We start from the raw sequence: 14,877 nt of genomic DNA on the forward strand, positions 1-14,877 counted from the left end.
AGAAAATGTTATTCATAAATGGCAAAATTAATGTTCTAAAACAGAATCACAGGACAGATTAAATAAAAAAATGTATTCTTCGCAAAATGGCAAACAGACTGTTTGCTTTGGTCACCTTTGCTTTAAGTGGTGACTTTGTTTTGAAGTTTGCTTTCAGTTGTCTTTTTATACATCCATCCCTGTCCCCTCTGAAGCATTCCACACCCATTCAGAGACTGTCACTGGAAATAACAGCCTAAAGAGCTTGGGAGTCTCTTTGGACTCCTTCAATATACTTCCAGTGCTGTATTCTCATTAGAACATTCAGACTTCTGTGCCTCAGTGGGAAAGATCAATTATTTCAATGTCAGCAGTGGTAATATTACCCCTAAGATTTAGCAGTTTTCAAAGATCTTTTAGCTTAATTAGAGGCTTTTGTTGTAAATTGAATTAAACCTGTTAAAATTACAATGCATTATTATCAAATGCATAATACCCAAATTGGCCAAGGAGACACAATTTTAAGGAGAAAAGTCCAGTTTAAAAATGTTAAAATCATGATAAACTTATGTTTATCATATTTTATAAACACTGAAGGAATGAATAACAACCTTTTCCAGAATTTTTGATAAATGTACAGGTATGCATTTGACACAAATATTTGAAACAATGAAGCAAAGCAACTGTAGATATGAGCATTTTAATAATGCTGTAAAAATAACACTGATAACATTATAATTACTATATTAATGTTAACACAGTAATCAGCACTTAATTATAGTACTACAGTCATTCATTTTTTATTAATGTGTTTTTTTTCTAAATAAGTCCTCCTTATTTTTACGTATTTCCACCCTTTTATTGCACATAATGTCACAGTGAACATGCTGGAAGAGTCCACGAAGTCAGAAATTTAATGATATACTCACGTGCACTTACTAGGTTTTCTTAGCTGCCAGTTAGACAATTCTAATGATGGCTTTGAATTTCTTAGCCACTGAGGAAAGAAGATAGAATGGGCTGTCTAAATATTGCAGATGATAAGTTAGCTGTGGTAACACCTGACTGTAATTCCAGGGGATTCAACTTGGAATGTTGAAGCAGGAGGATTATATGTTCCAGGCCAGCCAGACCTACGTAGTGAGACCATGTCTCAACAAACAATCAAACCAAAAACTAAAAAGAAAAGGATAAGTTAAACATAAGCAGATCATTGTTTTGACTGAAACCATTTAGAAAATCTCTTTATTTTAAGAAGAAATGCATTCATTTAGTACACACTTGTTTGTAAGCACCTGCTGTGTACAAGGCCTGGTGCTAGCACCTGGATATACCAATAAGCCAGACCAACACATTTCCTGCCTTTACAGAGCAAAGAGTCATTGACTCATTGGCTTGTTTTCATTTTAACTGAGTCCCAGTGTAACTTCATAGTGTGTGCGTCGGCTTTCCTTCACTATAACAATTTCCTGAGATAATCGTCTTACTAAGAGAAAAGATTTATTTGACTCACAGTTTTGGAGCTTTCAGTATATGATTCCTTGGCCCCATTGTTTTGTTCCTGTGGCGAGGCAGTACATCACAGCAGGAACACATGACAGAGCCAAACCACTCTCTTCATGGTGAGCTGAGGAGCAAAAAAAAGAAAAAAAAAAAAAAAAGAAAGGGAAAGAGACTGGGGTCCTACAATCTCCTTTAAGGGCATTCTCTCAATGACCTGAAGACCTCCCACTAGGGTGTCCCTCCTAAAGTTGCCACTACCTTCCAACAGTGTCAGGTTTTAACATATGGACCTTTAGGGGACATTTCAGAGCCAATCTATGACAATGTGAAGGGAGTCACTTCCTCAATCCTCTTACACCAGAGCAGCATGGACTGTGGACACGCACAGGCTTGGACATCAGAGTAATATCAAGTTCAAGTCTAGAATCTGTCATTGGTTATCTTAATAGTTGTATATCTAAAGCAAGTAATTTGAAACCTCTCACTTGTCAATTCCTCATCTGTAAAACGGGCACATCAACACATGTTCTGCAATGTGGTCCTGGAAATTAGATATGAATGAAAAACTCCCACTACACTATACATTCAATATGTACTCTCTGTTATTAGTACATCAGTATTATTGCCTATGCTCAAAACTCTCTGACCTTAAAAACTCTCATCCATAAATGATTTTTCAGGAAAACAAATGAAAGAAGATTTTGTCCTGGTAAAGTGAGTATGAGGCCATCAGGCAGCATGTGGGAAAATAATTGCTTCAATGGGTGCATATGGCTCAGTGTCATTTTAGAAGATTCCATTGAAAAATAAGAAAAATAAAATTTATATCCAACCTACTCACCAACATTTTTATAACATTTAGGTTTTTTCTAATTTCTAAACCATACTACTATGTTTGTGACTTCAAAATTATATTTTTAGTTCTGCTACCATTTGAACTCCATTTCCATAAATACAGGTGACTATTGGACACATTGTCTTGTACTTACCACAAGCATTTTTTGTAAGTAGGTCAATGTGAGCTTATCTTTTCTCTAGTTTTTTCCTCTCTCCTGCCAATGGCTTTTATTCTGGTATGTTATATACATGTAATTTGAACTCTGAGTCAGGTACTTTCAAACCATTTTTGAATCTTTTCTTTCTTTCAGTTCCATGTTCAAACAGTTTCCAGGTCTTGTTAACTTCAGTTGAACATACATCAAATTCACCCATCTATATCCATTCCACCACGGCTCTCGTTCTCTCAAAAAGGCTGCTGTTAGCATTCAGAAGTGTTATGGGGTGAATTGTGTACCTCCTGAAGATGTGACAAAGTCTTGACTACCAGAGAATGGGAACTTATGTAGAAATAGAACCATTGCAGATGTAAGTTAACGTGAGGTTATACTGGAGTGAAGGGTCTGCTTAATCCAGCATGGCCAGCATTTTAGGTATAAAGATGCAGACATACAGAGAGAAGTGGTCAAGTGGTAAAAACAGTCTGAGTCTAGAGTTATGATATTACAAGCCAAGAAACACTTAGAACTACCAGAAGCTGGAAGAGACAAGAAAGGATCCTCACCTGAGAGCAGTGGAGGGTGCATGGCCTTGCCATCACAGTGACTTCACACTTCTAACCTCTAGAACCGTGAGAGACTTGGAGTCACCTTTTGGTATCCATGGGGAATTGATTTTAGGATCTCCTGTGGCTACCAAAATCTTTGAATGTTCAAGTACCTTGAATGAAATGGCATAGTGTTTACATGGAAGCTATGAAATTCTGCCATATACTTTAAATTATCTTTATGAAGATTATGACACCCAATACAATGCAAATGTTATTGCAATGGTTGTTATACTGTATTGTTTAGCAAATAATGAGAAGAACAAAGGTCTGTACATTTTCAGGACAGATGAAATTAAAAAATAGTTTTTCTCCCCATGGCTGGTTGAATGTAGTGTGAAACCCATAGATACAGAGGGCTGACTGTGGATTTCTGTTGCTAGAAGCCACTCAGTTTGTGTAATATAATAATGTATAATATAATAATTACTTACTGAGAACCATAATTTTTAGAAGACCTTAATTTTAAAATGCTACATATTTGGTTATTCCAGAAGAAGGGAATATGGAAATGTTAGTGCCATCTATTGGTAATGACTTTTAAATAATGATTATTATACATAACAGATTAGTAATAAGTATTGTATACAAATTCTTAATGATTTCTGCTCACCATAGAAGAGAATTTCAGAATGCATTCCATGCTTTTTCTTCTTCAAAGCAATTTTGGTCTTTTTTATACTATTATGATTACACTGATGGATCAGAGAAATTTTGTTTGATTTCAGGTCTCTGTAAGGACTTGGCATGCAAGGGGGATATATGCGTGTCATATGAAATGTGGCGGAAGTTCAGAGAAATAGGTTTCATTTAATAGCTGAATACTGGATGACCTCCCTGTTCTTCTCAGCCTCTGGCAGCTCAGCCTGCGAGCAATAGAGGAGCTGTCTGCATGAACTGAGGAGTGGCTGTTGGCCTGAATGTGATTTTGCAGTGATCTGTGTGCTCTATGGCTTCCTTCATAACCAACAAATCAATTCCCACTATACATATCACACACCCCAGTGGCAGAGGCCATTTATTATCCTTCTGATGGTCATAGTCTTTGTACATAACCAAGAAAGATTATAGAGGAAGGAAAGAACAGTTGAAATGTGGATGGAGAGATTCCACGATGGCACTGCATTTTATAACGTGCCTTGCATGTTTACAAGAATAAAATGGATGCTTTTTTAAGACAATTTTGAAGCATGGAGGCAGAATTATTTTGAATGAAATATGTTTTTTGGAAAGACATATGAAGAGACTATTATGAATGTAATTCTATGTAAGTCCACAGAGAGATTTCAGGTACCTATTCAATATGATTAAAAGAAAAACATTGTCATATTTTGTTGTCATATAGACATGGTTCATAAGACCTGACTAGCTTTGTTAAATTAATGAACTTTACCCTCTCTTTTCATTTGGCACCATCTAACATCAACTAATTATTTTGTTAACTTCTAACTTTGCAGTGTATAAACCTTTGAACTTCAAATGAATGATCGTTTAAGATTTTTCCTAATTCTTTGAATCCATATGGGATAGTTACCACTGTTAAACAAATAAATTGTACTGACTGGACAATGATATCTAGTGCAATTCTAGTGTTATTTGTCCTAAATCAAAAAATCTGACAAATTTGTGTTTCTGAGTGAGGGTGGGAATGTTTTATTAGTGAAACTAATGGCAAAAGCATGACTTTGTAGTGGTTTCTGTGCATAAGAACTTCAATTTCTTTGTCATTAATGTCAATCGATACAAGAACAGTGGAAATTTCCAAAGGTCAAAGAAGCTACTGACTTTTCTGTTTTGCATCATTTGAGATTTTCCAGTTTTTTTTTTTTTACCAAAAACACAATGTCAAATCTACATTTGATTTCCTCTTCTCTTTGAAGAAACAAAACACTGACACAATAATTAACTGAACAGCAGATCACATGCAGGACATTTTGCCTTAGCAGTGTAGAAAGTTCTGAGTTTCATTTCATGTGATCGTAATGCAGTAAGGCATTCTGGAATTCTTCCACCAGAGACTTAATCCACAAATTGTACCGCTGTATGTAACCAAAGTCCCTTGGAGGTGAGGGTCTCCTTCCTGTTTAACTGTTCCTCATTGGAATCATTGAAAAGCATGGTCATATAAAGACTGGTTTCCAGTTAGGTGAGGTTCCATCCCTTTGTGGGAAAATACAAAGAACAACTATGTATTGTCATGCTCAATGTCATGCTCAGTGCCTAATTAGTCCTCTGAAGACTAAGAGGTTGTAGTCTGGCTGTGGATTTTCTTACAGTTGTGAATGTTCTGTTGTTACAGTCAGGTTTCCATGCTTTGTCTTCCCTTCCCCTGGCACGATCTGTATGGTACATGGCAGTCTCAAGAGGGTGATGACCTTTCTTATGTAAAATCTTTTGACTATATCCACAACTTCCATTTCTCTTTTGCTCTCAGCACTGCTCTGACTTGATGTGATTATTCACTAAGTCACTGAACTACTTACTCTGTCACTAGTTTGCCCTTTGATAATATGTTTATTATTAGCACTGTTTTGGGATCACAAATTTACTGAATCATTCTAGAAAATATTTCTAAAATAGAACTAGGCAAACTAACCAAGAAATTTGAAAACAAGTTCTTATGGAGATCATATGGTTTATATGAATAATTTTTTTTACTGCTTGAATTAAATAACAAATATTTGCATTCCGTGTATATATCTTTTTTAAATAAAAGGAATCATATAATCATTTAGGCAGGTTTCCTACATTTCTTGAGGTTGTTAGAAGCCCAGCTTATTTCAAAGTAGCACTGGAAATTTTTAAAAGAGAAGAAATAGGCAGATGCAGCAGACAGAGGAGTATCCATTGTTTTATGAGCATAGCACCCTGTTTGGTAAGTGTTTTCCATCTGTTGACCTAGTCATCATACTGACCCTGGGATGAAGGCATTGCTACTATCTTCTTTTTCTACTAGAGGAAACTAAGGCTTAGACAAGAATTATACCCAGACAATCAGGTCCTGGAATTTCTAGTCTCTACAAGGCAAATCTGCTCTATATATTCTTAGGAGTATGATTTCTAAATTGTGTACTTATTTCCAGATGAGCTTTTCATCTTCCTTTTTCATAAAACTACAGTTTTAGAAAGTGAAAAGATCTTTTGTTCCTAATGCTAAATATAGAGAAAAAAACCAGAGCTAAATCAGAATGTTTTTTATGTGATTCTTTTATATATATATTTCAATAGAAAATGTCTATATTGTGCTAAGGAATAAAAGAATTCTTAAGTTTTGAATCATTATTCATGTATTTTAGTAGAATATTAACAACTCACCTCAATTTTGAATGTAAAACAGCTGATCTTTAACAAGTTGTATATAAATTAATCTAGATAGATGGGTATATCCATATGTATAGAATTGCTAGATCAAATAATAATTATAAGTTTGATTTTGGGTACAGATACTGTACTGTTTCGCATAGTGGTTGTACCATTTTACATTCCCATTAACAGTGCATAAGGCTCCCCGTTCTTCACCTCCTTGTCAAGGCTCACTATTTTATTTTGTTTGTTAAAATAGCTACCTTAGTGGTCATAGGTTTATATCTCATTTTGGTTTTGATTTGTGTTTACTTAATCCATGCTTCTTTATGTCCCCTTATTTATCTATTACAGGAAAGAAAAAAACCAAAATAAACCATTCCAACTCATTAGAAATGATTTCATTCAGTTTTGTTTCCACAATGCCTTCGTTGTCATTGTCAAACTATTTCACTTTGGGTTGTACTGTAAACCCAACATTGATCTGTTGTTTCTTTGTTTGTAGCTGTTCTTCAGTTGCTGATAGTAATGGATCTGGAGAATTCTTCAAGCATCTCCATTTTGCGTTGGCACTGTTGTTTTCAGAGCTTGAATTAGCTCAATGGCAAAGCCAGGGCTTCTGGTACATTATTTTGCTGATGGCCTCGCTCTGGTTCCTGAGGCTCTACCTGCATTACCTTGGCCAGTGGCTTTTCCTCCAGGCCATTTCAACTCCAGTTACAAAGTGAGTGCTTTCCCCTGAAAGTAAAAGGAATGTATTTTCATCTTGATAGGACAAATGAAAGTACAAAATACCTCTCCTGTCCACTTACCAGAAGACCTAAAATGCAGGTATTATTTGAAAAGACAAAAACGTCTTTATCTGAGAGCAAGAACTTCTATTACAGTTATGAGCTCATCTTATGGTTGATTCTGTATATACAAATACATAACTGATACATCAATATTTATTTAAAATTTATCAAATCCAAATATGTTCTAATATCTAAGCAGGATCCAAAGAGGAATTTAGCAACAATGTTTTATCCTATTTTGAATTTATCAGAGTGACTTAGGCTGGAGGTATTTTAGAAGTAATGTAAGTCTGATTTATTACTTATACTTAGAGAAACAAAGATTGCTCCCTCTACAGAATGATTGAATTCAAACAATTACCAAACTCAAACCCGGGCAGCTTTCTGGGCCATTATCCTGTAGAAAAGATGACACTTTAAAGGTTATCTCTCCATAAACATGATTCTGTAGACAGTATAGATAGACAGATAGATAACAGTACAAGTAAAATTCATTTTCTCAAATGTAGATGGTACCGATAAAAATAGAAATGTGTTTATATTTTCAATTAAGATTACAAAGAACATGAGAGTGTGTGAAAAGTGTTATATATGTAGATATGTATATACACATAGAATTTTTGATATTCTTATGAAATTCAATCACAAACATCTGAATATGTCATAAAATAGGAATTTATATACCAATGTCTGCATTTTTAAGGAGGAATTTTTGCATGGCTATCTCTCCCCTTCTTCCTTCCTTTCTTTCTGTGCTTTTCTTTTTTTCTTAAGATTTCCAAAGCAAAAAGACAAATGTTGCATGCTTTAATAAAAGAGTGAACTCTTTTATTCTTCAATGAAATGTGTTAATTTTACTTAGGTGCTAATTAAATGAGACTGCCAAAAGTATCTTGACAGCCAACTTTAGCCAATTTCTTAAGTAACAGAGGACTTAAGATATCACAAGATATTTTTCTGGCAATTGTCTTGGTCTATAGGCTTGAATCATGCAATAATTTCATGCCACATCTTAACTGGGTTCTGTAGCAATAACACCAACAATGAGCATTTATTTTGCTCTCAGTCTGTGTCAGATACTGAACTAAGAAATGTATATACATTATTTTATTAGATATTTAAAACAATGTAAGGAAAAACATAAAACTTCCTGTAAAGGAATGGATAAAATTAAGAACTCTTTAGTAGAGCACTGATAAGTAGGATATACAAAAACAGGATTAACATGAAATAGCTTTAATAGGCTGGAATTTAGGGGGAGAAAACTCAGAGTGAATTGAAGTCTCATTTGCACAGAAATATGGTGCCAACATTCAGTCAAGGCTGCTTGAGTTACTGGGCTTAGAATGGATTTAACCATGAGAGCCCTTAGTATGAAATTTTGGTTGTTATTGCTGCTGTAATTAGGCATCCAGGCAGAGAAAACATATATAAAATTAATCAGCTGCACAAAAATTCTGAAGAATTACTATTTTCTCATTTCTATTAGACAATGGGTCAGTAAAAAAATCACTAGCACAGTTTGCATTTAAAATTTCCTACTGATAAATCCTGTGAACTGGAGGGAAGTTCTTGATCTATGGTCTGCTATGCTCAGTGGCTCAAACTGACACACTTTCTATGCTAAAGTAATTTCTGTGTTCTTTTACAAGAGCAATGAAGGGGATAGAATGTGCCTTTTCATTGGTGGTACTAAAGGGTTTGGAAAGAATGACAACTTCTAGCAATTTTGGTATACTATTAAATATCAGATTTTCTATACTTTTAATGAAGAGAGCAGAACACAGAGTTCTTTAAATTGTTTTTCATTCTTGCCATTTCATTTAATTCTTGCTTTTATATCTGCAGTTGCTTTGTTTGTTTTCCTACAGATTCCATTTTTTACCCCACACAGTTGAGCTTTGCTACCCAACTTCTTCACTTCACATCAGAGAAGAGCTGGCTGTGGTTGTGTTGGGGCCTCTAATGCTGAACACAATCACATTTCTTTTGGTTCTGATCAGATGGGGCTGTCAGCTACTGTTTTCCTCCTGCCCAGATGCCTTGTCAAAGTTAATCATTTCTTTGGGACTATGGGCAGTTCCAGATCCACTGGCGGTGCTTTTGGTGGATATGTTCCTGGGGGTAAGTCAAATAAAATAATCAGGATGTGAATCCCTGACATAGAACTTGGCTTTAGAGCATGACTCAGTTGACATGGGATGTTTCAATAATGATGAACATTCGTATTCTTCTTAAATTGAAATTAAGTTTTTCCTCATTTAAAAAATCACGGACATCTCATAAAATCAATTTAAGTGTAATTGTAACTATCTTAAATAAATACTTTCAAAATAAATAGGAAATCATATAGGAGACCAAATCCAAAGTAGCTGTCATACTTTCAAAATAATTATAAAAGAATTTTATTTAATAAAAACTTTGGTAGTTTTTATTAAATAATTATTTAATTATAGTATTAAAAACATTTTAATACTAAATATTTTCATAGGCAAACTGTTCTGTGATTCCTTTAATTAGTTAGGTTATTCACCTGTTTTATGACATATAGTTTTCTGTAGTAAGTATTTTCAAGAAGAATAAGAGGTTTTAAACATTTCTAAGTGATAATTTAAGAAAAACTCACCCCTTTGCATTTATTTTGACTTTTTTGATGATTATGAAATAACAAACATAAGGCGTTTTTACCTTAGAGTTTTAGGATTTCGTGACTACCAATATACTAAAGTACATGATAATGTATAAATAGTGAAATAATGATTCTAAGATTGGAAAACTTCTGTGTGTTTTTAAGCATCTTCACATTATATTCATAGTTGATTCAATAAGACTGCAAGTCAGTGGGCTAAGAGTTTGCCTCACTTTACAAGTAGGAGGAACCAGTCATAGAGAACTCCATTTCTTGCCCAGGGCCATATAGGCAGCTCACATTGCAACTAGGTCTGGGCCAGAATCTCGAATTCTTTTTTAAAAAATTTATTAGTATATATTTGTTGTACGGGGGGATTCATTGTCACAATCAGACTCTTGAATGCTAAGGTGAGGGTTTCTTCCATTCTGTCAAAATCTCTCCTTCAAATTTTGAGTCAATACATTGCCTTGTACAATGTAGTAAACACGATCCATGATGATAATTATTCAGTTACATCAAAATACTTAATTTATTAATGAATTTTGGAGTTATAATTTGATGCAAAATTGGTATGTTTATAAGTGAGAATTTATTGCCATATCCAAATTTCCATTTGCTTCGTGAATTTTCAAGGCCTGAAATTTTCTGGTGATGGAATATGCGATTCTCAAACTTGATTCTGCAACAGAGTCTATTGCAGGTTTGGTAAAACAAAAAATTCTGGGTCCTATCCCAGAGTTTCTCTTTTGGTAGGTCTGGAATTTGGTCCAAGTTTGCATTTCTAACAAGTTCCCAGATGATGATGTTGTTGGTCTGGGGACCACAATTTGAGAACCACTGACATCATAGCTGCATAAAAAAGCTTTGGTGAGCAGACTGGAATCTGAATTAAGAAATGCCAACATACTTTGGAAGATACAGTCTCAGCATCAACAAGGTGCAATGGAGCATCTTTTATTCCCCTGTCTATTAACCATGACCCCATCCTGCAATTCACCAACTTTTATCTAAGTTTCATTTGTGTTGCTCCAAAGTTTTATGTTAGATTATCAAAACAAAATTGAAGATATTGGCAAAAAATGGACTAATTTAAGCCAAAACATACTGTAACTTGCAGTCAACAAATTTGTAAGCAATTTTAACATGCTAAAAGAAGGGAAATCCAAATTTTAACTAAATTTTTGTACTATAGACCTGGTCATAAAATATAGCCCCAACCAAGGGAACAGATGGATACTATAAATTAATAAATATGATCAAATATTTATTTTAAAATTATCTTAAATTATGCAATGATATTCTATATGCCAGATGTTTCACAATTGATAAGTATATGTGTTTAGTCTGTACTCACTGTGCCAAGAAGATCACAGACATGAGGTATTTTGATGGACTCTACTCACTAATAATTTCTGAAATTGATTCTACTGTCAAGAATATGCTTTAGAACTAAAGACCAGAGCACTGCCCACTGCATTTCTTGGGGATGTTGTATAGCTTGGGGGCTGTGGTGGGTGACCCAGCTCATCAGAAACTGCTTCCAGTTTATTATCTTTCTCAGGCACTTCTACAGAAGTGCCCAAATTTTGGAGTGCTTGTGGGACCTGTGGAGATCATATTAAAATGCCAATTTTGATTCTGCAAGAAGGGCCTGAGGGTCTGCATTCTTCATAGTTCCTAGATTATTCCAAGCATGCTGGTTTGTTGTACCACATCATGGGTAGCACGGTGCTAGTTACTTTACCAAGATGGCCTTGGCTATTCCTTTGCTGTTTGCTGAGCTGAGCTTTTACTCACATGGATTCTGGGTCTGTCCTCAAGCCAATGGGGGTCCTTGAAGTTATAGTGAGTCCACTAATATTTGTTTAGGCTTCATATGAGAATTTGGACTGCTTATTTTGGAGGGAACATGGCTTCTGCTAAAAATGCTTAGAATTTACCCACAAGTGAAATTATTGACTCTCACAGTGTAGATCATTCAACATTATTAAAATGAACTCATAACAGTGCACATGAGCCCACCAGTGAGTCCAATTTCTGGTCTGCTGCTAGGGATGGGAAGTCGAATCATGTGCCATGGAAAGCTCACTGGTACTTAACAGGCAGACTTGTTTCCATGTGCCACCATGGGACCACTCCAAAACCTCAGTATCACCAAATACCTTGATGACATTGTGGAAGCGGGAGTCTTTTGAGTCAGAAGTGTTTGTGTTTTCTTCTCTGACTTTGTTGCTTTTAGTCTTCTGATTAGCCTCTTCTGCTTCTGAATGGATTTAGTTGTAGCCAACTGTCTTGGGTCCCCAGTCTCCAGGCTAGCAAGGAGACTGTGCTGTCAAGATTTGTCGAACAGATGAAAAAAAAAAAAAAAGATTTGTCAAACAGGAGATATATGGAGATCCCACCTGCATTCTTGGAGAACTGTATCCCAAGGCATCTCACAGTTCCTCCCAGAGATCTGATCTGTATATGGAGCAAGTGTGGTCCTGGGACTGAGCTGACTGCAACACCACATGGGAAGCCACTTGAGAGGATGAGCTGTCCCTTATGATCTTCTGAGGTCTGCTGAGAAGGAGCATCTGCAGCCCTCATGGAATGACTTTCCTTACTCCATTCCGGTCCTTAGGCAGATTAATAACCAACCAGGTCACTGTTTCCAAGCCAGCTGATAAAAGGAGCAGACAAGCTACTCTGGGGTCTCTGATGTAATCTACAAGACAGTAGCCTCCAGTGTGGCCATGTCAAAACCTGTTCCAAGGTCTGTAAGCTGATGAAATTGACTTGGATTCTAATAGATGAATCCATGACCCATGTTTCTTTCCAGTTGGAAAGAACAGCTAATGTTTTTTTCCCAATCTCTACAAATTATCAACTCTCCAGTTAGAATCCATCACCTTTCATTACACACAACATCTACTTTACCTATCTTAAAAATCTCTAAAACTATATAATGCACAGGTGGGTAGCAGTGGGACCCCATGGGAAGATGTCAAAATACATTTATACATGTCCAATGATGGCATTAAAGTATGCATTCTGCATATTTTCCAGGTGACTTGTCAACACCTTAACGACTGAGATCTCCTGACCTAAGGCAGTGGTTCTCAAAGTATGGGCCCTGAACTGACAACAGTAATATCACCTGGGAACTTAGAAATATAAAATCATAGGCCCTGCACCAAATTTACTGAGTCAGAAACTCTGGGACAGGGCTGAACAAGATGTGCTTAAACAGGGGATGCTAACACTCATGATATATTGAGAACTACTGCTACACACGGGATCACAGTCATCATAGATGCTACATCACCCAGGAGATTCAGGTTGCCTGAGTTATACCTCCAAGTCCTTTAGTGTTACCTCTTAGCAAGTGAAGCTGAAGATCAGCTGTGATTGAATCAAGCGAGTCAGTCAAAAAGACACTACTGAATTTTACTAACTTTTCTGCTCTGAATTGATTTTGCACCTGGCAATCTGAAAAGAGACATGGCAGGTGGAATGATGTGAGGCTGAATCAGTGACTGCTGTATTGTTAATGATGCTTTTCCAGTCTCTCAGTTTGCTGGCTCAGAGGTTGGCAATGCATTCCCCAAGGTGCTATGGGAACAATTCCAGTGAGTACAAAAATTCTTCTTTTGGAGCTGAGCACAGTAGTACACAGCTGTAGTCCCAACTACTCAGGAAGCTGAGCCCAGGAGTTCAAAACCAGTCTGGGTAAAACCATGAAACCCAATCTCAAAAATATTTTTTTTCCTCTGCCCAATCCTTAATCTTGATTTAAAAAGTAAAATAAAGATTTGCTATTGGATCTTTTCATTAATCATTTTGTAGTCTTCATTGACTATATCCTTTCTGCACAGGATTTTAAAAGATGCCAAATAAATATGGTATTTTTCTTTCTCTCAATACAGATACTGAGGTAAAAGTAATACACAAGAATGAAGCTTAAACAAAAGTAGAATGAAAACATTGTCATTCAGCAAATAGTTATTGAGACTCCATGTCTTAGCCCATTTTGTGCTGTTGAAACAGAGTACCTGGGACTCCAGGTAATTTATGATAAAAGTTTATTGTCTCATGGCTCTGGGAAGTCTAAGTTTGAGGGCCCAGAGGGTGAAAGAGATTAAACTCTTTCAAACTCACAGCCTTTGCATAATTGCTATTAATCCATTCTTCAAAAAGTCCCAGTAGGTCTCACCTCCCAACCCTATTGGGACTTATGTTTCCAACATATACTTTTTGGAGATACATCGCAGTCATAGCACTTCATTGGAAATGACTAAGGACTAGAAGAAAGACCATGTGTCCAGGGGACTATGTTTTGATCCCAGCTCTGTCATTTGTGAGCTCTATATCAGATAAGTCAGTTAACCTCTGGAGCTTTCAATGTAAGTATCATGAAAAGCTGTAATGTCTATAAATAGTGATACTTACCTTGTTCATTTCACAGCATTACCTGGAGAATCAGATGAAAGAGTAACTGGGAATAAACTTTGAAAATGCTACATGTAACATAAAAAGAAAAAAGATAAGATCATAATGAGGTGATGACCCTACACTCTGTGGATGACACAAGACACAAAGACTATTACCCTCAGGGTTCAGGCAAGAACTTAAAGTGGAATGAAAGAATCAAAACATACACACATACATACACACACACACAGCACAGGCAGTGTATGAAGAGTGCCATTCGCAGGTACCTTTACATCCTTCAGGTGTTTGCTCAGATGCCACTTCTTTAGTGACACATTTTTGTTTTCTTGATGGTACTAGGGTTTGAAATTAGTGCTTTCTGCTTGCTTGACAGGCATTTTACATTTCGAACCATACCTCCAAGACCTGTTTGCTCTGGTTATTTTGGAGATAGGGACTTGCTTTTTTTTCCCAGGCTGGTCACTGCCTTGGTTCTCCTATTTACATTTCTTGCCACAGCTGGGATGACAGATGAGCTCACCACACAGCTTTTTCTGTTGAGATTGACTCTTGTGAACTTTTTACCCAGGCTGTCTTAGAACTGTGATGCTTTTAATCTCAGCCTCCCATGTAAGTGGGATGACAGGTAC

At 36.1% G+C, this 14,877-nt stretch overlaps 1 protein-coding gene across 1 annotated transcript in view; it reads left to right on the forward strand.

The window, feature by feature from the left end:
- Positions 1 to 14,877, forward strand: part of LOC109679565 (uncharacterized) — a 370,197-nt gene that overhangs the window by 266,878 nt on the left and 88,442 nt on the right. Inside the window, 2 exon segments of the mRNA XM_074084838.1 lie at positions 6,894 to 7,112; positions 9,054 to 9,306. Coding sequence (XP_073940939.1) covers positions 6,894 to 7,112; positions 9,054 to 9,306 — 472 coding nt within the window.

Source organism: Castor canadensis, chromosome 8, assembly GCF_047511655.1.
Source record: "Castor canadensis chromosome 8, mCasCan1.hap1v2, whole genome shotgun sequence".
In the NCBI taxonomy this organism is placed as follows: Eukaryota; Metazoa; Chordata; class Mammalia; order Rodentia; family Castoridae; genus Castor; species Castor canadensis.